General features: G+C 46.5%; 1 protein-coding gene across 2 annotated transcripts; it reads right to left on the bottom strand.

Moving 5' to 3' along the window:
* Positions 1–410: 410 nt before the first annotated feature.
* LOC123520531 lies at positions 411–19,365 on the bottom strand. Of its 2 annotated transcripts, none has more exons than XM_045282862.1 (9): positions 19,209–19,365; positions 16,260–16,540; positions 13,758–13,912; positions 11,484–11,722; positions 4,435–4,596; positions 4,094–4,257; positions 3,108–3,311; positions 2,560–2,727; positions 411–1,917 (listed from the first exon to the last, which is right to left on the bottom strand). In XM_045282862.1, exons 2-9 carry the CDS (start codon positions 16,423–16,425, stop codon positions 1,688–1,690), a joined length of 1,488 nt encoding a protein of 495 aa, XP_045138797.1. In that variant the 5' UTR covers positions 16,426–16,540; positions 19,209–19,365; the 3' UTR covers positions 411–1,687. The 2 variants fall into 2 exon arrangements, with proteins under 2 accessions (XP_045138797.1, XP_045138798.1); XM_045282863.1 differs by lacking the exon at positions 19,209–19,365 and adding an exon at positions 18,116–18,330.
* Between the last annotated feature and the right edge of the window lie 6,289 nt (positions 19,366–25,654).

Genomic DNA, 25,654 nt, shown 5'->3' with positions numbered 1-25,654 from the left:
GAACCCGTGCGCTTGGAGACCTCTAGGATCCCAAAGCACGCATGGTTCCACTGTACCGCTAGATTATCAAGTGTATTTTTATATGGAAAAAGGATCGTGTCTTTTTCGTTAGTGTTGGAGTGGCATAATGATATATTTGTAAGTACAACAAAAGTACGGTAATCCTAATAACCTATATATTAAAAGGAATTGTAATTTGATTTGGACGGACTTCTTCGCATAGTGATGAACACAAATGGAATGTGTTATCTATCGGACGGATGTTTGTTTACCTAGTGTGAAAATAAGAGTTGAAATGAGCACAATGAATAAAAGAAAGTGTTGCAATCTCTTGGATTTTTTTTTCTAAAGTGGATAAATATTTACCGAGTGTGAAAGTGCAGGATAATATATGAGCAAGAAACACCAGGCGCTGGATTCTCTTTTATATGGATGTGGCTTTACTGACGGTGAAAAAATATGGGAGCAAATATGAGACAAAGGTGATGGTGGCGATGATGGGATGTGTCTAAATGTTCTATCACAGAATGCTTAGGCGTTATTTTAGGCATTACAGTTGTTGCCATTGTTGTGTTTTGGTTAAGTTACAACATCCTTATGTTTTCTCCCTCGTTCGTTTTCACTAATCGCCAGTGACGCCTCGTTTGTCAGTTTTGTTATCATTATTGCTCTTGGAGCTTTGAAATCATTTAGTTTTTGTTTTCTTCCTTTTTTTTCTTTTCTTTTTTTTCAGACGAAAGTTTTCTTAATATTTTTCCTATACTTATTTTCTCTTCACACTTTAATTTTGCTTTTTCTTTATTAATTCATCTTTGATTTCTTGTTTTGTTTTATTGACATGCCATTTATTTTCTATTGTTTCCTCTCCTTTCTACCTTTCATCCTCTTTTTCTATATGTGGTATACTGCATCAACACTATTTCCGTCTCATATTTCCTTCAACCTTTTTACGTTCATATTATTTCTTTCTTGCTTTTGTTTCAGTATCATTACTTGACTATTGTTTTTTCATTTATTGTTGTCAATTTTCATTCGTCTTAAAATACATTTTCTTCTTAATACCCTTTGTTTTCTGCTGTATTTATTATTTCATGAGAACCTTTTCCTTTATTTTCTCCAGTTTCCTTCACTAACCTCACACAATCATCATCCTATGTTTTATACACTTCACTGTCCTTCTTTTCCTTAATTCTGTACTTCATCTTCATTTTTTTTTTTTTTTTTTTTTTTTGCTTATTTTTTGTGCACCATTGTATTTGTTCGCTCTCTTTGCTCTTACTACCACCCCCTTTTTTATTCGTTACCATGTATGGCTTTATACTATTAACGATGAAATATTATAACTTGCACATTTCCATAGTATTTACATCCTTCATTACACTCACTTTGCTCTCCTGCCTCACGTCATCAGCACTTTGCACTTCATTCACGAATCGTTGTAATTCTTTGTCATCATAATTACAACAGAATTATAAATATTCTCGCCATGGCCTTTTTTGTCACCTCTTTCTCCACCACTTCCTTTACCATGCCCTTCGTCTTCAACACTACTATTCACCACCTTCATCTCCTTCTTTACCGCCTCCTCCATTACTTCCACTTTGCTTTTTAACTGCCTCTTCTACTTACATAACCTCCTTCAGTATCTACTCATCCGACACCAAGGAAGGATTATCAATACCGTTCTTCATTTCTTGCATGTCTGGACGTGATATTGTTGACACCTTGCCGTCAGGTACCACAGCGTCTGAAGTCTTCTCTGCTTCCCTCGCCACATCCTCCACCTCTTGTGACCGTAGAAAGCAGCAGCGTAAAGGAAGGCGGAGGCAAAGGCCACCCACGAGAGTACTCTGAATGATCCTCGTTCACCAAAGACATCCTGGAGCCACGAGCCGCTGGCAGCACCGATGGATTTTCCTGCGAAGGTAAGGTTTGTTTTGTAAACGTGCACGTGAGGTGTTGGGACTGGTGGTAGTAATGGAAGTGGTAGTGAAATAATGCAGTTGTGACACTTGGAAGATTTTGACTATGCAGTGTGTAAGTACGGGACCACAGTTTCGGAGAACAATAAGAGGGACCCCATTTTGGCTAGTTTTAGACAGAAATATAAAACACATGAGATTCAGGTGATGGAAGGCTCAAGTACCTCTTGTGGGCCACTTCTCAGTCATATATAGCACGAAATCAGGCTGTGTTAAACCAAAGTTGAAAGGCTTTGGTCAAGAGAAAGAACGACAAATGTATACACAAATTGGAGTGCAAGAAAATCCTCAAAATAAAACTATGAGTAGAATGAAATTCACAGGAAGAACTGTAAAAGAAAACTGTTTTTTATACAAGAGGAAGATTTATCTATAACCTGCATGTAACTGCAATTTGAGCGGAAATAACCGGATAACGGACAGAAAACTGCAAACAGAATGGAATGATTGTAAATATAAACAGAACGGGAACAACAATAGGAGAAGAAGGAGGAAGACTTACATAGAAGGTGACACAAAGAAACGCAAAGAATGCACCGAAAATCATGAGAGCATAAAAATGGACCGAAAGACTTACCCACGCCGAAGTAGACAACGACGAACAACCCTCTGAAGGAAACAATGGTTTCCAGGGAGAAGAGAACAGTGCAGTACATCATGCTCACGGTGAATGTCAGACCGTTGCTTATTGATTCCAAGACCTCCAGGCCCAACACCCACCAGGGGTTCTCCAGGTAGCTGAACCCTGAAGGCAAAGAGATCGTCAGGCACCAGGAGACTCAGGGAGGAAACAAAAGTTTTTGTTTTCCTTAAGATTATGATAATGCTTACTCTGCTACTTGTGTTGCTATTTTTGTTTTCGTTGTTGTTGTTGTTGATGTTATTGCTGTTGATGTTGAAGTCATTGTTGTTTTTCCTGTTTTTGTTCATGTCATATAATATTATGTTGTTGATATTTATTACACTGTTATTGTGGTTATTGTTGTTGTTGCTGCTGTTTCTTACGTTTTCTACAACTATTGTTGCTGTTACAACAATAATAACTACTAATACTACAGTTAATGTGCTGTTAGTGCAATTTCTGCTGCTGCTACTACCTTTCCTCCTCCTCCTCCTGCTCCTCACCTAACAGTCTGATGGCGTGCCCCACAAGGCCAAACATAATGATGGCGGCGTGGCCGGTGTAAGGCACCAGGAAGGAAGCCAGGAGGTTGAAAATTAACTCGAAGGGCGTCCCCACCGTCACTGTGAGTCCCAGCAGCTTGTTATCGCCGCCCAGGCTAAAGATGTACCGGTACATGAAGGTTTCCAGGAACCCGAAGAACACTCCTAAGCAAGGCGATGGAGAGTTAGATACTGATGTGCTGGTTTGTGGCGTTGAGGATTGTTTTGTGGGTTTAGATGGAATGAAGAGCAATTAAGGGTAAATAAAGAATGATGCCTGCTGGTGAAGGGGATGTGAATGTTGATGTACGAAGATATCGATAAGAATTTTTTTTTGCGCTATGACTTATAGCGCCTGTAGGTATACTTGAAGAGTATGTATAGGAAGCGCTGTTCAGCTTCCACCCATTAGTGGTGCAGGCAATTTTATTTATAGTGGTACCCTATTAGGACCCAAGCGCATCTTTGGTGTAACCACCTAGAACCTGGGTATCTTGGTGACATGTATGTAACTTTAAACCACTCGATAAATAGCACAGTTTGAAGGCGGTATGTGGTGGGATTAGAACCTACGCGTCGACGTCTGCCCGATCCCAAGCTCACCACCTTATAGAAATACAAATGAAAGAGGTTTTTGAAACAGTAGCGAAAGAAAAATGAAAGTAAGTAAGAAAGCGGAATAAAATCTAAAAAATGAAGAAGAAAGTTCCATTTTAGAACGAGAGGAGGAAGGAATTAATGAAAATTGGAAATGAAGAGGAAAAACAGAAAAGGAAAAGGAAACAAAATGAAAAACAAAGAAAAAACGAAAATTGAAAACTACCTCTGATCCCTTTGAAAATAATCCTTTAAAGAGCCCGAAACGTTTCAGAATACGTAGAGAAAGGAAAGAATGAGAAGGATTACACCATTGAAGTGACTGAAAGGTGAGTGATGGTCATCCTTACCCGCGGCGAGAATGGCGATGAAGAACAGAATGACCTCGGTATTTGCGAAGAGCCGGAGGATGAGACGCGTGAGGCCGGTGGAGGGCGGCTTGAAGTCCAGGCTGAGGAATATCATCAGACCAGCGGAGAACAACTGTAGCGCCGTAGACACGTAGAAGATTACGCTGCAGGAGGAGAAGAGGATGGGTGATGACTGATGAGAAGAGAAGGAAAAGAGGTGATTGGAAGAAATGTACTCTCTCTCTCTCTCTCTCTCTCTCTCTCTCTCTCTCTCTCTCTCTCTCTCTCTCTCTCTCTCTCTCTCTCTCTCTCTCTCTCTCTCTCTCTCTCTCTCTCCTCACCTGTACCCTTCAGTCGTCTGCACCAGGTACCCACTGAGGAAGGACGCTGCGGTCGCAGCCAGTGTTCCCCACGCTCTTTGGAACCCGTAGTCTGTTCCTTTCTCCTGTACCTCTGCCATCACCGCGGCATCGAAGAGTGTGTACGATATTACGTGCAGGGCCCTGAGAAGGAGGGGAGAAATTGTAGTAGTACTAATTGTGATACTGTACTGGAGGTGTTAGTAGAAGAATTAGTTGTTATTGTGGTTGTATAAGGAGGAGGAGGGGAAATTATACTACAGTACTCGATAATGGATTAGTCAGCCTTGACCCATCCCGACTAATGCATTTTTTTTTTTTTTTTATACCATGTGGGCTTTTCACGGAAATTTATGGGCTAAAGGGGATACTTTTTGGGTACCCCCTATCTCAAAGCCTACCCGCTAGGAAACAGTTACCCCGAGTGAGAAAGCCCAACCTACACTCGGACCGTGGACAGGATTCGAACCCGTGCGCTTGGAGACCCCTCGGATCCCAAAGCACGCATGGTTTCACTGTACCACGGCGGCCCCATCAAACTCCGCCTTTTAAGAGGAACCTAAAATCGCGTCAGTGTATTATGCCACCTACACAGAGTGGTGCAGTAGTAAGAACATCTGTGCCGCAAAGCAAAGGACAATCAGTTACTTTCTTGGTAGTGTGTTTAACAGTGGTTTGAATGTCGCAGGAGTCAGGAGGGTCGATATAAGGCAGATGCACATTTCCATCTCTGTTGTTTGCGACAGTAAAGATGGATTCATCATTTGTACAGTACCCTTATAGCCACTTGTCAGGATTCTCATAGAACATTCAGCTTTGGTGTACAAGTTTCTTTCTTACACATTCCTTGTTGTCATTACTGGGTTAGATTCGAGGTCACGCGTTACAATAATTTTGGAGAAAATATCTATATCCTCTTGTGTTTGCATGGCTTGTTGTGCGTAGTGATTACGTGGTGGCCTTCCTAGTAAAACTTGCAAAGCAGCGTCGGACACTCGTAAGACACTCTGATCTCTTGATCTATTCGAAATTTCTTTAGGGCTATGATCTGGACGATGGTCAGTGCATCTAAATTCTTTTCTTCCCCGCATCGGCAACTCTTAGACTGAGAGGTGGCTGCAGTGCCGACCAAGTAAGGGGCATAGGTGGAATGTAGAGAGGAATGAAGCGCTAGCTAGATTGTGCTTTGTTTGGCATTTTTACAAACACTTGCTAGTACTCGTACACCAATCTTTATAGGCACTGGCGCGATTCTAAGGAAGGAGGAAGGGAGAGAGTATCACATTGTAGTGAACACCACTACAATACTACACTACTACTACAATCATCACCAGACATGTACGCCTGACTGACTCCAGTGTGTAGTGAACGTTACTACACTACTACTACTACTACTACTACTACGGCCCGGGTATCCAGTCACCACTTGAAGTCAGACAGCTCCGAGACTCGGGCACACACGCACACACTCGCCTGCACGACCGCTCGTCCCGTCACCTCTACCTATTGTATATCTATAATAGATAGCAGTATAGGAACATCTCTAGTTTACTTCTCCATCCGTGTCCTGGCTAGATAGTGAACACTATAATTGGTGACCCTGGAGTATAGCATTGACGTGTGATGGAGCAGTGCAGTGCGTTTAGTGCCTTATTGCGTGTGCTGCCCTTCACTCATGATGTCGAGGCCTGGTTCTTGCACCTCAAGGCTGTGAGGGCCGGCACGGACCTCTCAGACCTGCAACGATACCAGGCGGTAGTCCGGGCACTCCCCTCGGAGCTTGTCGCCTGTCTGTACAGTGTCCTAACCAACCAGCCGGAGGCAGACAGGTATGCCGCCCTTAAATCGGCCATCATGAGGGCTTTTGGGCAGTCTCGCGAGGCCTGTTTCGCTGCACTGGACTCAGCTCGGTACGACGGCGGCCGCCCCTCGGCGCTCCTGGCGAGGTTGTCTGCCCTGAACAGGGCGGCAGGATTCCCGTTGCCAGAGATCTTGCGCCACAAACTCACCTCTCTCCTGCCGCAGCCTGTCCGTCTCCAGCTGGCGGCTGTCCCACAGGCCTTCTCCATGGAGGAATACTCGGCCCTCGTAGACAGAGTGGACGAGGCCCACGTGGTGTCGCCCTCCCAGTAGCCTCCCGCCCCAGTCTGCCTGTGCGCCGTTAGTGCTGCAGCCCCGACGGATCAGCCAAACTCATCAGAGGAATCTCTCTCTCCACGTCCTCCAGCAACAGGTGGCGGTGGCCGCTAGGGCTCGCCGTAACCATTCCCTGGCTATAGTGCCCCGCTCCACCGAGGCCCGCCTTGCTTCGGTAGAGGCCTCCCTGCGGAGCCTGGAAGCTATGCTCGCCCGCTCTCCTACCCCGACGGACGCTGAGGTCTGTTTCTACCACAGGCGTTTCGGGGAGGAGGCACACAACTGTCGACTGCCATGTGCTTGGCCCCGCCACGAAAATGGGGTGGGCGGGGGCCCGCTAATATCGTTGCCCGCCGCCGCCTCTCTCCCTCCTTTTTACCCCTACCTGTTGCCCCGCCGCCCATCTCTGCTTCGTCTCCACCGGCTGTGCAGCTTGCCCCGGGCTCCACGCAACCCACACAGTCTCCGCCGCTGGCCCCGCAGTCTTCCATGGGCGGCCGTGACGCGCCCGTGTCCCCTGGATGGCCTACTGTCGCCCACACGTCTTCCCCGCCCGCGAAGCGGAGGTCCCCGGGTGGCCGGGCACCGTCTCCTCCATTATCCTGTCCGCAGCCCGCTGGTGGCCGGGCCTCAGCACCGCCCACCCATCTGCGAGCCTCGGCTGGGCGCGCCCCTTCGCAGCCTTCGGTCGGCACCAGGCACCCCTACCGGCCGCCCGCTCCTCCGCAGCCCACGGAGGACTGTGCTTCGTCCCTGCTGCCGGCGCCCCGTCAGCCTACTCCTGCTGCGTCCCCATCCCTGCTGGCAGATTGTCCCTGCGTGGGAACCTTCACTCCCGCCTCTTCTGATCCCCCCACGCCGTCATCTCCACCCCAGCACCCTGAGCGCTCTCCTGCCAGCCAGCGCCCTCTTCTGTGGGTGAGAGACATTTGCTCCGGGGCCCGTTTCCTGGTGGATTCCGGGGCAGAGGTGAGTGTGGTTCCGGCAGCTGACACCGACCGTCGCGCCCAACCCCGTACGGCGTACGACCTCCTGGCCGCCAACCGCACCCCGATCGCGACGTATGGGACCCAGACGCGTCGCGTGGCCCTCCTTCCCGGCAGCCCTTGGGCATTTGTGGTGGCGGACGTGGAGCAGGCAATCCTGCGGATGGATTTTCTCGCAGCTCACGACCTCCTGGTGGATCCACGCCGCAGATGCCTCCTACACCAGCCCTCGGCCACTATCATCCACGCGGAGCCCTGCGCGCAGCCGACGCCGTCCTCACCACCCTCCGCCTAGCGACGCAGTTCGAGGCCCTCCTTCAAGAGTTTCCCCTCCTTACATACCCACAGTCCGCCCCGCCTCGGGTCCAACACGGGGCACAGCACTCCATCTTGACAACTGATCCCCCGTGCTTCGCTCGGCCCCGGTGGTTGCCCCCGGAACGTCTTCACGCTGCGCGCAAGGAGTTTGACCTCATGCTGGAGGAAGGCATTGTGCGCCCGTCTGACAGATACTGGGCGTCGCCACTTCACATGGTGCCCAAGGCCCAGGATGGAGAATGGCGGGCTTGCTGGGATTACAGGGCCCTTAACGCCATGACCCGCCCCGACAGATACCCCATCCCCACGTGCTGGACTTCCACGCCAAGCTCCATGGCAAGTCTATCTTCTCGAAGATCGACCTCCTGCGGGCGTTCCACCAGATTCCTGTGGCAGAGGACGACGTTCCGAAGACCGCGGTGATTACTCCCTTCGGGCTGTTCGAATATCCCTTCATGAACTTCGGTCTTCGCAACGCGGCCCAAACCTTCCAGCGGTTCATGGACAGAGTCATGAGAGGGTTGGACTTCGTCGTCGTATACATCGATGACATTCTCGTCGCGTTCTCCTCGCCCCAGCAGCATGCAGTCGACCTGCGGCAGGTGCTTGGTCGCCTCCAGAACTAGGGCTTCAAACTCCACCCTCAGAAGTGCGTTTTCGGCGTCCAGTCCGTGGAATTTCTGGGTCACAAGATGAGTGCGGAGAGCCTGGAGCCCCTCCCTCAGAAGGTGGCAGCCATCGAGGACTTCCCACGCCCCGCGACCGTCAGGAAACTAAGGGAATTCTTGGGATGATTAACTACTACCACCGGTTCATCCCCCAGGCCACCGATCTTCCGGCTCCCCTTAACGATCTCCTGAAGAGCGTTAAGAAGAACTCACCTAAGCAAGAGGCAAAGCGCGCTTTTCAAGCCATCAAGCGTCGGCTCGGCTCGTCTCCTTGACCCGCCTCGCTTACCCAGTCCCCCACGCCCCCACAGTGCTCTCCACGGACGCGTCTTCGGAAGCTGTAGGCGCGGTGCAGCAGCAGGAAGGCGCTTGGGAGCTCAGGCAGGTTGCCTTCTTTAGCAAGCGGCTGGAACCGGCTCAGCGCTCCTACAGCGTCTTTGACAGGGAGCTCTTGGCAGTGTACGAGGCCTTGCGTCATTTCCGCCACTTCCTAGAGGACCGTGAGTTTCACGTGCTCACCGACTACAAGCCGTTGACTCACACCATGGCCCAAACGGGCGACAACTTTACCCACCAAGTGTGTAGCTCGCCTTCGTCTCTGAGTTCACCACGGACCTCAGGCACATTCGGGGGGAGGAAAACACAGTGGCCAATGCTCTCTCCCGTGGCGTTGCTCCTGCCCGCCTTGTCTAGTTCCCCACCTTTGGACTACGCAGCGGTAGCGGCAGCGCAAGAGAACGACCCAGAGCTGCAGGCGCTGCTAGAGGGGCCCACGTCACTGCAGCTCGTTCAGCAACAGCTCCTCGACTCTCTACGGCAACGGTGGTGTGATGTGTCGTGAGGGCAAGCACGCCCATATGTGCCGCGGCCGTTCCGCCAGCAGATCTTCCGCCACTACCACTCTCTCAACCATCCTGTCACCTTGGGAACGCACCGCATCATTAGCAGGTGGGCGGTGTGGCCAGGGATGAGGAAGGAAGTTAAAGAGTGGGTCCGTACCTGCCTTCCTTGCCAGGCCGCCAAGACTCACCGCCACACCCGCACGCCACTGCAGACCATCCCCACACCCACGGAACGTTTCCACACCGTCCACGTAGATCTGGTTGGTCCCCTACCATCTTGCCGCGGCCACCGGTACCTCCGCACCTGTGTAGACCGGACCACACGCTGGAGTACCGCGATTCCGATGCCTGACAGCACGACTGACTGTACGGCCGCCCACTTCCTCTCGGGGTGGGTGTCAAGCTTCGGGGCGCCAGTCACCATCATTACCGACCAAACGGTGCAGTTCGAGTCTCACGCCTGGGATGAGCTCATGGCCTTCCTCGGCACGTCGCGCCAGACCACCACAGCCTATCACCCCCAGGCCAACGGGATGGTGGAGCGCTTTCACCGGCGTCTCAAGGAGGCGATTCGCGCCCTTCCTCATCCTGGTAGCTGGGTTGACGCCCTCCTGATCATCCTTCTGACCTGGAGGGCCACGGAGAAGGAAGACGTGCATCACACGCCGGCGGAGCTGGTCTACGGGGAGGACTTGCGTCTTCCTGGCCAATTCGCTGCCCCTGGGCCCGTGGGACACACCCTGGCCTTCCTTCCAGCGTTGCGGCAGACTATGACGAATCTCCTCCCGCCCCACCCACTTCCCGGTAGACCTCCGTGATGCGGCAGCTGTCTTCCTGAGGATCGGCGCTACCACAGAACCTCTCCAGCCACCTTATACGGGCCCATATCGCGTGTTGCACAGGGGCGAGAAATACGTCACCCTGGAAATTAAAGACCGTCCATACGTCGCTTTATGGGACCGAGTGAAGGCGGCTCACCTGCCTCCTGCTCCGCCCGCATCCCAAGGCCAGCTCCAGCAACCCGACCCATCGCCCACGGCGCCGCCCTTATTCCCCAAGCAGCATCTTCCTCCTGCGGTGGAGCCCTTGCACCTTCCTTACCCCAGGGAGGTGGTATCACCCTGCCTGCCGCCACGGGGCGCCACCACTGGGAATCCGGTCGCATCGGGGCCATTGCCGTCCTCACCTCGCCCCCTGGCAGACCATGAGCCTAGCGCGCCGCCTGCAAGCCCTCAACCACTACCGCTCGCCCCACCTGTCTCCCAGGCCCCATCGCCTCCTGTACCACCTTTCCTTCCTGCTACGCAAGCTTCTGCCCACTCAAATTCACCCCCCTATCACCTCTCCAGGTGTCATCACCCGCTTCGGCAGGGTAAGCCAACCACCTCAATTTTTCCAGGCCTCTCAGAGGCTCCCTGTTAGTCACCTTCGCTTTTCTTCCCTTTTCATGTATATATGTATTTTTTTTCCTTTTCCCCTTATGCCTCGTTTTTTTTTTTTTTTTTTCTCTCCTATTTAATTATCTTTTCTTCTGGCTTGGATCCTCCTTTCTTTAGGGGAGGGGAGATACTGTAGTGAACACCACTACAATACTGCACTATTACTGCAATCATCACCAGACATGCGCGCTTGAAGTCAGACAGCACCGAGACTCCGGCACACACACACACTCGCGTACACGACCGCTCGTTCCGTTACCTCTACCTATTGTGTATCTATAATAAATAGCAGTATACGAACATCTCTAGTTTACTTCTCCATCCGTGTCCTGGCTAGATAGTGAACACCACAGCATCATCTACAGGGTATTGTTATGTTCATGCATCTGTTCGTATATATTTGCTATCGTAGCTCATTCTGCTTTTCTTTTTTTCTTTTTTTCCCTCAAACTTTGGATCCTCAACTTGATGCAGGATTTTGAGGAGGAAGACAATGGAAAAACAAACATTAAAAAGAAGCCGGAGGTAGAAAAGTTACAGCCATATTACCTGTAGAAGATAGTCAGGTAAAACAAGTGAATTAATAAAAAAAAAAAAATACATTACGGTGAAGCTTTTCGAAACAAACATGCTTCCTCTTACCCGTGGGCAGTGCGGACAGCCAGATAAGTCCAGAAAGTGATAGTGAGCAGCTCAGGATCTACATCAAGCGCAGGCGAAGAAGTAGTGTTGGCAGGAGCGGCGGTGGCGGTGGTGGTGAGCGCGTCGGTGATGTTAGTGATGTCGGTGGTGTTTGCGGCGAAAGGCACCATGGCACTGGGCACCAAGGTGTGGAGGAAGGCTAGCACTGATGTCAGCACAGAAGATAACACGAGTATTATCTGCAGGAGAAAGAGGCTGAGTGAGATGCAGCAGAAGGAACAGGATGCTGAGGAAAGGGAGGACAAAGAGGAAGATGCAGGAGAGCAGGACTTGGGCAGCAGTGATGAGAAAGAAGACAAGGAAGAGGATAAGAAATTAAGTTGATTAATTCAAGTGAGTATAGGACGCACTTACGCGAGCGACACGCGACACACACACACACACACACACACACACACACACACACACACACACACACACACACACACACACACACACACACACACACACACACACACACACACACACACACACACACACACGGCCCGGTAGCTCAGTGGTTAGAGCGCTGGCTTCACAAGCCAGATGACCGGGGTTCGATTCCCCGGCCGAGTGGAGATATTTGGGTGTGTCTCCTTTCACGTGTAGCCCCTGTTCACTTAGCAGTGAGTAGGTACGGGATGTAAATCGAGGAGTTGTGACCTTGTTGTCCCGGTGTGTGGTGTGTGCCTGGTCTCAGGCCTATCCGAAGATCGGAAATAATGAGATCTGAGCTCGTTCCGTAGGGTAACTTCTGGCTGTCTCGTCAGAGACTGCAGCAGATCAAACAGTGAATTACACACACACACACACACACACACACACACACACACACACACACACACACACACACACACACACACACACCGCGTAGTGTAGTGGTTAGCACGCTCGACTCACAATCGAGAGGGCCGGGTTCGATTCCCGGCGAGGCGAGGCAAATGGGCAAGCCTCTTAATGTGTGGCCCCTGTTCACCTAGCAGTAAATAGGTACGGGATGTAACTCGAGGGGTTGTGGCCTCGCTTTCCCGGTGTGTGGAGTGTGTTGTGGTCTCAGTTCTACCCGAAGATCGGTCTATGAGCTCTGAGCTCGCTCCGTAATGGGGAAGACTGGCTGGGTGACCAGCAGGCAACCGAGGTGAATTACACACACACACACGAGCATAAAGTCCAGACCCTGTAAAACTACTACTAGGTAAAAACTAGGTAAATACACACACACACACACACACACCGCGTAGTGTAATGGTTAGCACGCTCGACTCACAATCGAGACGGGCCGGGTTCGAGTCCCGGGAAGCGGCGAGGCAAATGGGCAAGGCTCTTAATGTGTAGCCCCTGTTCACCTAGCAGTAAATAAGTACTGGATGTAACTCGAGATGTTGTGACCTCGCTTTCCCGGTGTGTGGAGTGTGATGTGGTCTCAGTCCTACCCGAAGATCGGTCACTACGAGCTCTGAGCTCTTTCCGTAGGGGAAAGGCTGGCTGGGTAACCAGCAGACGACCGTGGTGAATAACAAACACACACACACACACACACACACACACACACACACACACACACACAGAGAGAGAGAGAGAGAGAGAGAGAGAGAGAGGAAATGTATATTAGTGGCAAGGAAGAGCAAAGATGTACAACATGTGTAACATTATAAAGAAAAGAATGAAGATTTGAAAGAATAAAGCAAACCTAGAAAAGGGAGAATAATGTAGATATAGAAAATGAAGGAAATGTATGAGGACTAAAAAAAATCATTTCATGGTATTGGAAGCGTAGGAAGAGGAAAATTATATATAATAATGTATTGGACATTCACATCGGTATCTGCGAAGCATCCGCAATGAAAGTACTATCCGCATCTCAGTCTTAATACGGAATGAAGATTTGCATATTAATGTCCTGCTTCCACCTGTGTGTAGCAGAAAAGTAAGTGATGAGTGTGACAGATTGACTGCGAGTCTCTCCCGAATGTTTGAGTTCGACTGTGTTTGATGAATCGTCTTTTTCGGAATTCAGATTACCGAATTTGACCTCTAACGTTTCAGATTGAAACAGAGTAAAGCTCAGTTCCTCCATCTTTTAATCGACACAACCGTCCAGATAACCAATCCCTCTTCTTCTATGTCACAATATATGTTTAAATATTACAGTGTTGTGTTATGCAGCAGTAAGTAGCAGCAGCCATAATAGTAATGGTAGAAAAGTAATGTAATAATCGTTCATAATGAACTAACCTTATAATTTCCTATTTTGTCAGCCACGAAGCCTGCGAGGAAAGGGGTGAAGACGTTGAAGGCTGACTCCACGGTGCTGAAGATGCCGGTGTGGGCCACGCTGAGGCCCAGCGCCGCCTGGTGCACCGTGAACTGCGGCCACAGGATCACTATCGCTGCAACACAACCATGGTGAGACTCAGAGTATGAACCATTGCTGTTACCGTCCCTCACCATCACGTGCAACTACCCTGGTTGTATCTTGTGGCGTTACTGATGATGATAATGGAAAGCAAGCTTCTCGTTTTCTGGGATGTTTTTTTTTTTTTTTTTTCTTTTTCTTATTGGCAATATCAAAGTTTAGCGCCACAAAGTCAGCTTTAAAGTTGATTTCAATGACTATTCCCATCGCACATTAGCACTATTTTCACCACGCTCCTTTTAGCACTCGATGTTTCAAAAGCGTTTCCCGCATCACTATCACCAGCACGCACCTCACTCCTCAGTAGTGCTACAGCGACGTGTTACTTGTTCTCTCTCTCTCTCTCTCTCTCTCTCTCTCTCTCTCTCTCTCTCTCTCTCTCTCTCTCTCTCTCTCTCTCTCTCTCTCTCTCTCTCTCTCTCTCTCTCTCTCTCTCTCTCTCTCTCTCTCTCTCTCTCTCTCTCTCTCTCTCTCTCTCTCTCTCTCTCTCTCTCACACACACACACACACACACACACACACACACACACACACACACACACACACACACACAAATATATTAGAAGTAAGTCATACAAAGAAGAGAGGATAATTGTCCGGAAGGTTGTGTCGAGTTGATAGAAGGAGGAATTGAGTTTTTGAGACACTGGACAATACTAAATTTACTTTGCCCGAGTCATAAATCTAAGAAATATTAGAAGTCAGATCATCTGTGTCTTCCCTGCGTGAGTTTACTTCCTGAAGCGTTGGACGTCTATAAGAAAAGCATGGAAAAGTGCAGAGGAATGAACAGTTCAGGAAGTTTAGCATAGATCTTAGACGAACTATAGAAAAAGATCGAATGGCACGATAGAGCCCTGAGGAACACCACTGTTATTACACTCAGGAAAAGAACAGTGACCATTTATCACAGCAGCAATAGTGAGGATGGAAACGAGATGAAATTACAGGGAGAAGGATAGAAGCCTTAAGAAGAAAGTCTGGAAAATAGAGTTTTGTCGCGGACTCATTTTAAATTTAGAATAAAGGTTCTTTTTACAAAGGTACGGTAGTTTGAAGGATTTTACAAAGGTGGTAGTGCGGTAGTAGTTAGTAGCAAAATTTAACAGAGACCCTTCCAGTAAGGAGGAAAGATGGATGCTGCAAGACAGAGCTGAAGGAGTTCAACAAGGCAAGGTACAAGCACGGACGCACAGTTTCGGTGAATTATATAATAGGAAGGGCCGCACAGGATCTATAAGCATTCCGAGGGTTTAGGCCAGCGAGGGTAGCGAAGGATCTTTAATAGTTAGAGGATGAAGGATAGGGAGGAACAAGCTCTCAATCAAAGAAGGTAGACTTTTTAGCAAAGGTTTGAGCGAAGAGTTTGGGTTTAGAAGTGGATAAGATGACGGTGGTACCATCAGCTTTAAATGAAAGAAAGATGAAGAAAAGTTGTTAGGGAAAGATTTTAACATTTTCTATTGATGAAGGAGTTTTTGGCAGTTGGGAAACACTCTGAGTTATTTTGGTCAGAAATATAAAGCACATGAGATTCAGGTGTTGCAAGGCTCAAGTACGGTTTGTGAGCGGCCTCCCTATCATGTATAGCTCGAGAGCAGCTTGCGTTTGGAAGGTTTAGATCGAGAGAAGAATGAGGAATGTACGTCTCCATGTCAGACACGACCTTTGTTATGCACTCAGCAAAGAGACACGGAAGCAGTTTTCATTTCATTAAAAATCAAGAATTATATCTTCTCAGGACAACCCAATTAGCAGAGGCAGATCCTTAGGAGGGATTGGAGCGATATGAGAAGATAGTACACATATGTGGTTGTGATCTGAGGAACCCAACAGTGAAGACTGATTGACAGCGTAAGAAGGATTAGAGGTTAGAAAATTGTCAAGATTATCGGGTCGTATCTCCAAGATGGTTAGGAGTACGAGTAAGGTGTTGCACAAATTACTCAGGTTGTTAACATTGGGTCATGAGGGAGTTATTAAAGAAGATTAGATAAGTATATGATGAGAATAGAAATAGAAAGGTAGAAAGATATGTTTCATGCACTTAATGCATGTTACATCTATTACACTTGATTTGTGGATTGAAGGATGGGGTTTTAGTTCTAGGGATAGTTTAACGAAACACACACACACACACACACACACACACACACACACACACACACACACACACACACACACACACACACACACACACACACACACACACACACACACACAGCCCAGGCCCTGTAAAACTACAACTAGGTAAATACAACTAGGTAAATACACACACACAAACACACTGGGACAAAAGATTACCCTCGATTACTACTTACCCGCGAGGTATAAAAAGTAAATGATTTTATACAACAACAGTCTTGGTGTCGTTAGATCTTTGATGAATCGTCGAAAGCTTTCCTTCAGACTCTCCTTCTTCCCTGCCTTCTCATCCTTCGCTAGCTCTGTTTTGTCTTTGTCCATTACTCTTCCCGCCTTGCCCATCGTGCCGGCCTGGGGTGTGGACTGGGAGTTTACCAGTGTGTGCTGGACGCCGCTCCGAGATTAACCTGGACTGTGGTTATCGAGGGAGTTGTTTTAGTGGGAGAGCTTTCGTCGCCTGGAAGGAAAGATAGGATTATGTTAGGAAAAAAAATAATTGACGTGCGGAAGTTGGGAATAAAGGAGTGTGTGATATGACATGGAGGAGAATGAAGTGCAGGGAATTATGGTAAAACCAGAGTGGATTGTGGAGGGTGGATGGTGGAGAATGGCGCAGGGAGCAGCTGTGGCCGTGATTGTCGTGGCTTCTCAAGGACACTGAAATGGTTAAATGGAATAAAGAAAGACGCTTATCAACAACAGGAAGTTATCGACCAGCTAAATTGTTTTAGTGAGTTTTTTTTTTTTTATTATTACTCTTGAAATTAATCTCATTGATGGTCATAGAATTGAATGAGAAGTATCAAAGCCTTTTCTGAATTCACTAACTGTTTTTGGAATCTTTTTTTATGCCAGCCATCTTTAGAAGAGAATTAGACTCTTAATGAGTCGTATGTCTTGGTGGGGAAGCGAGGCCTTGATAGCAGCGGTTCATCAGCTATACCCGGTGATTTCAGGGCAGTAGTGACTCTGCCCAGTCATGGCGTAACTGGTACTAGTGGTTACTTTGTTAATAACCACCGTACCTGCTGGCGTGTTTGCTCTTCATGTTTGTCACCTTCCATTGGGAAAATAATTAATTCTCACCTTCATTCTTGTTTAATTCTTGGCACGACCCCAGGATTGTCCTGTCACCGCGTGCGACATTCCTTAATTCTGTTACGTAAATAAGGACCATTTCATTTGTCACCCAGCCAGCCATGACTGGCATGTTGGCCTCTTGTTATCAGATTCATAAACTTTTTTTTTTTTACCATTTTTAAGTTGTAATAGCTATCTTTGTTTTAAAGTTATCTGATCTTCAGGCTGTTAATGAATGACTGATACCATCATGGGGTATCATGGGAACCTCGCGCTCACTGTTGAGCATTCCCACCTTGCGCCACGCTCACTGAGACGCTCACCCTGCAGGGGCGGACGTGTGACCTACTGAGGAAAGTGATAGCTGGAATGAATATATATCCGTGTACTGCAACATGCGGGCTGCCACACCATAACCAAAGGTTTTCCCAAGTAGTCTTTCTCTACGTACGTCAAGGTTAAGGGCGAACTTTTACAATTTTTCTTTATACTCTGACAAGCACAAGACAAATTCTCTGTAAGAGCAATAAAGTATTATTATTATTATTATTATTATTATTATTATTATTATTATTATTATTATTATTATTATTATTAACACGTGGGCAGCACTGGACATGCCACACGTCGCCTGCACTGCATCGCAGATTCGTATTTGCAGAGCGTTCAATGCTTCCTAAATCCTCAGAGCAGTGAGATGGAGATGAAGGAGGAGGGAGGTGACAAGCGGGAAGAAGGAAGGGACACTTCACTGATCTCAAGGTTCCACTACTATGTAGATCGGGACTTGCAACGTCCGCCACGCCGCTCCGACATGAAGGTCAATGACCCCGGCCGTCCCCGCCGCTGCTGCTGCCCTCACACCGCCCCATGCACCCAGCGCAACCAGTCCTCCGCTACCCACTCCACACCACACCTCACCCCACCACATCACACCTTACCACGCTCTCACCTCACTGTACAGCTCACAGATGGTAGAGGCATGAGAGATGCAGTCCTGTCTTAATGCATGGCGCCCTCACTGATTTGTCTTTCTTGTCATACAGTGTCTTTCCAGCCCTTTCATTTTCTGTCTCACGTTGCTGCCGTGCATGAATCCATTACGATGTAACTGCAAGGCACATAACAGGTTTTGCCTTCTTCACCAGAGGTCGATCCATGCCTGACCATCAATGCATTCACTTTTCTCATTTAGTATTTCCTCTCTCTCTCTCTCTCTCTCTCTCTCTCTCTCTCTCTCTCTCTACAGTTTGAATGTAAGACAAAGAGCAAGTCGTCTTGTGTCACGCGGGGTGGCGGGGTGGACTGAGCCTGGCTGTCCACCTATGGTTATGTAACACTCCGTAACGCTCAACACTGCCCGCCACTCACTCATTCCCCTTAACCCTAAAACCAATCGTTCCTCCTTCACACGGCGGCAAGTGAAGAGCAACGTCTCACAATCAAGTAACGCGAACTTGCGAACTTTAAGGCGGCCGGGTTTTTCCTTGGCAGGGAAATATCATTCTGCTTTACTCCTTGGAGGTGCACATACGGTCGATATTGAAAAAGAAGCGCTCTCGGCACCATAAAACTGGTCTAAAGCAGTATTTTGTGACCAGAAAAATACCTGCACTGTCTGTTCTTGCCAGTCACAAGGTACCACCATTCAAGAGTATAATAAAAAGAAAGACAGCACACACACACACACACACACACACACACACACACACACACACACACACACACACACACACACACACACACACACACATCAAAAGAAAAAAGATACGCACACATTCCGCGGTCCACTGACAGCACTTTCCATAACGAGACAGGAACACTTTCTATTTGTCACAGCAGTAAGAACACCCTAACCACCACAGAAAAGGGAGTGTTTTTCTTCCTTACTGGACACGCACTGTATATGCAAGAAAAACAACGCATTCACATTCTTTACTCCACCAACAACACATTTTGTAAGTAGACAAGGACACTTGCACCTGTTACACCAACACAAACACGTTAACTGGCTCACAAACACAACATTTCTTCACATAACATACCTTGATGCACTGCCTGGGTTCGTGCACCACATGGGCGTCTTTCCGTCACTAGTGATTATGTGGGAACGTGTGTGCCTGCCTGTGTCGTCGCTTGGACAGACTCGCATGACTCCCTCTCATCTGCAGCGGCCTCTGTTTTCTGCCTGTCAGGTGAGGGAGGATTGCCAGCGCGGTGTTTTACTTCACGTGCAGCCTTGCGAGTTGCCGGATGGGATTTAAGCGATGAGTGAGGAAGCGAGTGAAATAGTTGAGGTAGTGGCGGTGGCGGTGGTGTTTTCTTGACGGGATTTTTGATTTTGCAACGTTATTGTTGCTTAGGGGTGGTGGTAGTAATTGGTTGTCTCCTCCTCCTCCTCCTCCTCCTCCTCCTCCTCCTCCTCCTCCTCCTCCTCCTCCTCCTCCTCCTCCTCCTCCTCCTCCTCCTCCTCCTCCTCCTCCTCCTCCTCCTCCTCCTCCTCCTCCTCCTCCTCCTCCTCCGTAAGGGAAGTTACAATACAGTGGGTTTACATGTACCAGTTCCTGTAACAAATATACTCACCTATGTCGATCTGTCATGCCTGTGCTTAAAGTTTGCTAATCTTTCTTCAAACTCCCTGTTAATCAAACCAACAGCCTGATTACTTCTTGTCATTTCACTCTACTCAGGGTATCTTCCACTGACCTTCAAGACCGGTTTCTTCTTGTCTCGTTTTCAAATATAACTTCATTAAAGTTCCGTCTCTTGCAACTTTTCATTTCATGATTATTAACAACTGCCGGGGAAGGAGGCGTACCTCTGTATGTTGGAAGAGAGTTGCCAGAAACATTTCTTTGCATGGAGTATAGGAAGTGATGTAGGAGACTACTACACTAGATTAGGTTACAGCAGATATAGATAAATTAGGCAATACAGCTAATTTAATCTATCATAACACACCAAAAATATATAGAACTGTGCTGATTGATACGTTACCCAAAAAAGACTCTCTACTAACTCAAAATAATCCTGATTTCATGAAATAGAAAGAAGAATCTCAGTGCACTCTCATCTGTACTCGTCCAAAACAAATGAAGGTCGTGGCTGTGTTGTATTTGACCCAAAACTTAAAGTAACAGACGTGTGCGCCGTACGTGGTGTTGCTGATCATTAATACATCGGTGTCTATAATTATCTCAAGCCTCACAAGTGTCTGATCACCCACAACACACCTATCCTTATGCCTCAACCCTGCCTCCATGCATAACTCATTACTACTTCTCTTCTTTCTCCTTCTCTTCTTTTTCCTTCTTCCTCCTTCTTCTCCATTTCCTTCTTTTTTTCCTTCACCTTCTCCTTCACCTTCTCCTCCTCCTCCTCCTCCTCCTCCTCCTCCTCCTGCTTTTCTTTTCCTTCTTCTTCCTTCTTCTCCTTTACTTTCTCCTGCTTCTCCTTCTTTTCCTTCATTTCTTTTTCCCTTCTTCTCCTCCTCCTTCTCCTTATACTTTTCCTACTTTTCCTTTCATCTTCCCCCTTATTTTTGTAATTAGTGATGATGTTATTGTTATTGCTGTTATTGTTCGTACTGTGTTAAGCACCAGGATGAGACTCCCTCCTTCTTTCCCTCCCTCCCTCCCTCCCTCTCTCTCGTCCCGTCAACAGCTAAGATTGGCTGGCAGGGTGACGGGTTGTTAGATTATGCAGCCTCTTTTGTGATGAGTAAGGAATGAGTGGGAGGAAGACTGCTGTTTATCCTCTCTCTCTCTCTCTCTCTCTCTCTCTCTCTCTCTCTCTCTCTCTCTCTCTCTGTGGAAACGATATCGAGTACATTTGTTTGAAAATACCATCACATCCTGACATTTGAGGACGAGTTATGATCCATGTCAGATGTTAATGACTCTTTCGCGTCTGACCTGATCCCAAAGGCACAAGTGTTCGCCCCTGCTTGAGTCGTGCTATTTTCAACCAACACCAAGCAGGAAGTAGTAGTAATAGTAGTAGTAGTAGTAGTAATAACAGTAGTAGTCGTAAATACATAGTAATAGTAGCAGTAATAGTAGTAATAATAGTAGTAGTGGGCCTCTTCGATTTTTTTTTTTTTTTTTTTTTCTCCTGCTCTCTCTCCGCAAGGCTCAGTTTGACCTGAGGCTGTAGACTTACCTGCAGCGTGCATATCTCTGTATACACATGACCTGCCCATTTGTGTTCTCCTTTACACCACCAACTTGTTAAAATTGACTTTCTTACGTACTACCGTCACTCTCTCTCTCTCTCTCTCTCTCTCTCTCTCTCTCTCTCTCTCTCTCTCTCACACACACACACACACACACACACACACACACACACACACACACACACACACACACACACACACTAAATAGAAGATCAATGAATCGAAAATGATAACAACTACCACCCCCACCACTTCAACCGTTACTACTACTACTACTACTACTACTACTACTACTACTACTACTACTACTACTACTGATATAACATGGAGTTTGCCCCTTCCCTCTCGTCGGCATAAGGGAAAGGGTATTATCTACTCGGCGGCCGGTGAAAGGTGGCAGGATCTGGGACAGAGGCAGGTCAGAAGACAGTGGAAAACGGGTCATTTAATAGAGTTTCATTATATTGTAGTATTAAGCACCGCAATATTATCGTGAATATATCGATCAAAACTAGACGTGAAAAATTTGACATTGAGTTACATAAATAGGGCAATGACCCCAAAGACGCGCGCACACACACAGACATAGTGCTTTGTCATGATATTCGCTAAAATTACCGGAAGTTGATTAACATAACAGAATAGATGTCGGACTCTCTCTCTCTCTCTCTCTCTCTCTCTCTCTCTCTCTCTCTCTCTCTCTCTCTCTCTCTCTCTCTCTCTCTCTCTCTCTTTTTATTTAAACTATCATACATATAGGAGTTGTGTACATTATTTTAGTTCTTTGCTAAAGTTATATTTGCCTTTTGCAACTATCTTAAAGCATGTACTGTACATTATAATGAGGCTGGGTGTGTAACCATCTGTGTGTGGTCTTCATCTGCTGTGTGGACAGACTCTCTCTCTCTCTCTCTCTCTCTCTCTCTCTCTCTCTCTCTCTCTCTCTCTCTCTCTCTCTCTCTCTCTCTCTCTCTCTCTCTGGAGGAATATATGCTGATCTTTATCATCTATCGACAGTTTTGTTATTATTATTATCATTATTATTTTTATTATCATTATCATTATTATTATTGTTATTGTTATTACCATTGTTGTTGTTTTCGTGTTTTATTTCACTAGAGCGTTATCAGGTCGAGGTGGAGAAGTAAAAAATCTGCAAAAGACCCGGTTACCGATTTGCCTGTCGTACATGACGTGTTTCGTGTACAAAGTGAAAGTCTCTTTTTACCCTTTGATTACGGCGAGACCGAAGAGAAAAATGACGAGGACAAAAATGGAGGGTGAAACACGTGCAGCACAGAGCGAGTCTCGTTGTGGTTGCAGTTGACCTTGGTGCACAAATCTTTTCCTAATTCCCACAATATTGACTCCGTCTTACTAATGCAACAGCTTAGCACTTTCATTGTCCTCACTTTTTCTGTCTTGTTCTTATAATTTGATATTAATTATTGTAGGCCCTGATGATGCCTTTTGCTGTGAGGCGAAACGTTGGAAAATAATAAAGCAGGAAGAATGAAGATTTCTACGGTGATTTCCCTGCCTTTTAGTATCTACAATTTCTGCTATCAACCCTTCTCATATATATATATATATATATATATATATATATATATATATATATATATATATATATATATATATATATATATATATATATATTCTCTCACCACTGCGCCACATGAATCACCTTCCTCAGGCCTCCGCAGGTGCGCCACTTTTCGACACTGGTTCACAACTTCAAGGTCATGCGGGCTATTTTGTTAGTCCGCAGTGCATACAAAACGGAACTTGTGTCCGCTGGGATCAGGGACAGCTATGTAATGTACAGTAGATCTTTAAGTTCTGAGTATTAGTAGTAAATTGTTTGCTTTTAGTACACTCCTCTGCTTTACACATTGTGTTGGAGAAGTCATAAGAGTATCAGTGAAGATGCAGAACGTGTATTTCATTCCTATTGCTTATTGAGAGAAGGTAATAATGTGTGATTGCTTAGAAATATTGAAGAAAAGTAGAATAGAAAGGAACAACGTTCATCACCATACCGAAAAAAGAAGGAACTTTAGAATGTGAAAAGTATAGAACAATATGTATTATGAGCCAACTAGGAAAAATAATTCTTAGTATTATAAGAAACAGAATACAGAAAAAGATTGTCAACTGTGTGGCGGAAAAGCAGTACGGATTTAGAAAGGGTAAAGGGACGGTGAATGCAATGTTTGCCCTGAGGATGGTAACAGAAAGAGCAATTGAAATGCAAAAAGTTCTTTACATGTGTTTCGTGGACTATGAGAAAGCCTTTGATACAACTAGACATGAGGGAATGATTGACATGTTAAAGGAGATTGGATTGGATGGCAAAGATGTAAGAATGATAAATAACCTATACTGGGAACTAAAGGCAGCAGTAAGAATAGAAACTAAAAACATAGAATGGGTAGATACGGAGAGGAGTGCGGCAAGGCTAGGTACTCTCACCAGACTTGTTCTGGTTGTACGGTCAAAAATGTTTGAAGGAGATGGAAGAAATGGAAGGAATTCGAATTTGGCGAAGAAACATGGATAACATACGTTATGCGGACGATACAGTTTTACTGGCAGATTCCGAGGTAACATTGCAAGCACTCATATATAGTTTTAATGACGAATGTAGAAGAAGATTAAAGATCAATTCCAAAAAGACAGGAATGATGGGAATAACAAAAAGATATGAGAGATTGCGGGTTCAAATTATAAACCAGGGACAAATAATCAAACAAGTAGACAATTTTAAATATCTAGGAAGTACTACGAGTATCACAGAAAAGGCAAATTGTGAAAATGAAATGAAAAGAAGAATTGGAATAGCAAAAACAACTTTCAGACACCTGAGAAAGGTATTGACCAATAATAGCATGGATATAACTCTTAAGGCAAGGTATACTCAAATGTTATGTATGGTCCACATTAACGTGTGGCTCTGAGACATGGACGATAAAGAAGAACATGATTAAAAGGTTAGAAGCTGTAGAAATGTGGTTCATGCGAAGAATGCTGAGAATCCCTTGGACTGCGCAGATCACTAATGAAGAAGTATTGAGAAGAGCAGGAATGGAAAGAACACTGGTGAAGAGTATCAGGAGGAGACAGCTAAAGTTTGTAGGCCATATACTGAGAGGACATGGACTGGAGAGAGAATGTTTGTTGGGGAGAGTAGAAGGAACCAGAGCGAGAGGAAGACAGAGGGTCAAGTTTCTGGACACATTGCTGGAACACGTCGGTGATGGCTGGACAACTGTGAATCTGGTTAGATTGGCTGAAAACAGAGGAGGATAGCGTTCCATGGTCGCCGACGTCACATGACAGGCACTTCGGTAAAGGCAAAGAATAAAAAAATAATTGAAAATAAAGTGTAGTGCACGCCCATACATTTGTTAATAGCGGAAATAATTGCTTGCTGGTGTTGTAATCGTAGAAAACACACCGTATAAAGGAGGAGGAGGAAGGTGTAAATTGCTACTGTGTGTGTGGAGGAGGATATAAGGTTTGTTGTTGCTGTCGTGTGATATGTGAATAATGTATTATGAAACACTTCTGTGCTTCATCTCCACTATTTTAACAGGTTTTATCTAAATTTACACGAGTTTTAAGGTGTTTTTACAGTCTAAAGGCAGATTGCCAAGATTTCTACATTATCAACTGGAGAAGCACTTTTGTAAACCTCGCTAATCATCCCTGTGGCCTTGAGAAATAGTCGTGGTGAAAGAGCAAAGCGATTCTGAATACTGGCCAAAGTATGGACCCAAGTACGAGTAGTTCTCCACCAGCCATTTCCCGCCGTGACCTGTCTTGTACGAGGTCAAACTCACCATTCAGCCACAATAGGGAGATAACGGTGGCGTGGGTGAGTTCCTGTTTCCCACTTGTTGTTGGCAGGAAAGTAAAGGAAAGTTGGTATGAGTGACGAGAGGTTGTAGTTGTACGCAGCAATGTCATACACACACACACACACACACACACACACACACACACACACACACACACACACACACACACACACACACACACACACACACACACAACACACACACACACACACTTAAGAAAGCTGAGAACTCTTAATAATAAGTTGCCTGTTAATGTTGGTAGACATCATGGTGTTAGTAGAGAAAACGTACTTTGCATTAATGTAATGTGGGTGTTGTTGGTGATGAATACCATGTTCTCTTTGACTGCACCAATAGGGACATCGTGAGATTAAGGGATACGTATTTGTCAGAGTATTTTACGTATAGGCCAACCTACTTTAAATATATTTTGTTGATGTAAAGCACAAACGTG

Source organism: Portunus trituberculatus, chromosome 47, assembly GCF_017591435.1.
Source record: "Portunus trituberculatus isolate SZX2019 chromosome 47, ASM1759143v1, whole genome shotgun sequence".
Lineage (NCBI taxonomy): Eukaryota > Metazoa > Arthropoda > Malacostraca > Decapoda > Portunidae > Portunus > Portunus trituberculatus.
This window is presented reverse-complemented; position numbering and strand designations above follow the sequence as displayed.

Excerpts from the sequence above, each read along its gene's own strand:
- LOC123520531 (XM_045282862.1), bottom strand. The coding sequence starts at position 16,425 with ATGGGCAAGGCGGGAAGAGTAATGGACAAAGACAAAACAGAGCTAGCG. Across the intron at positions 11,723-13,757 it reads ACAAAATAGGAAATTATAAG|ATAATACTCGTGTTATCTTC; the intron begins GTTAGTTCATTA and ends TTTCTCCTGCAG. Across the intron at positions 3,312-4,093 it reads CATCGCCATTCTCGCCGCGG|GAGTGTTCTTCGGGTTCCTG; the intron begins GTAAGGATGACC and ends CGCCTTGCTTAG.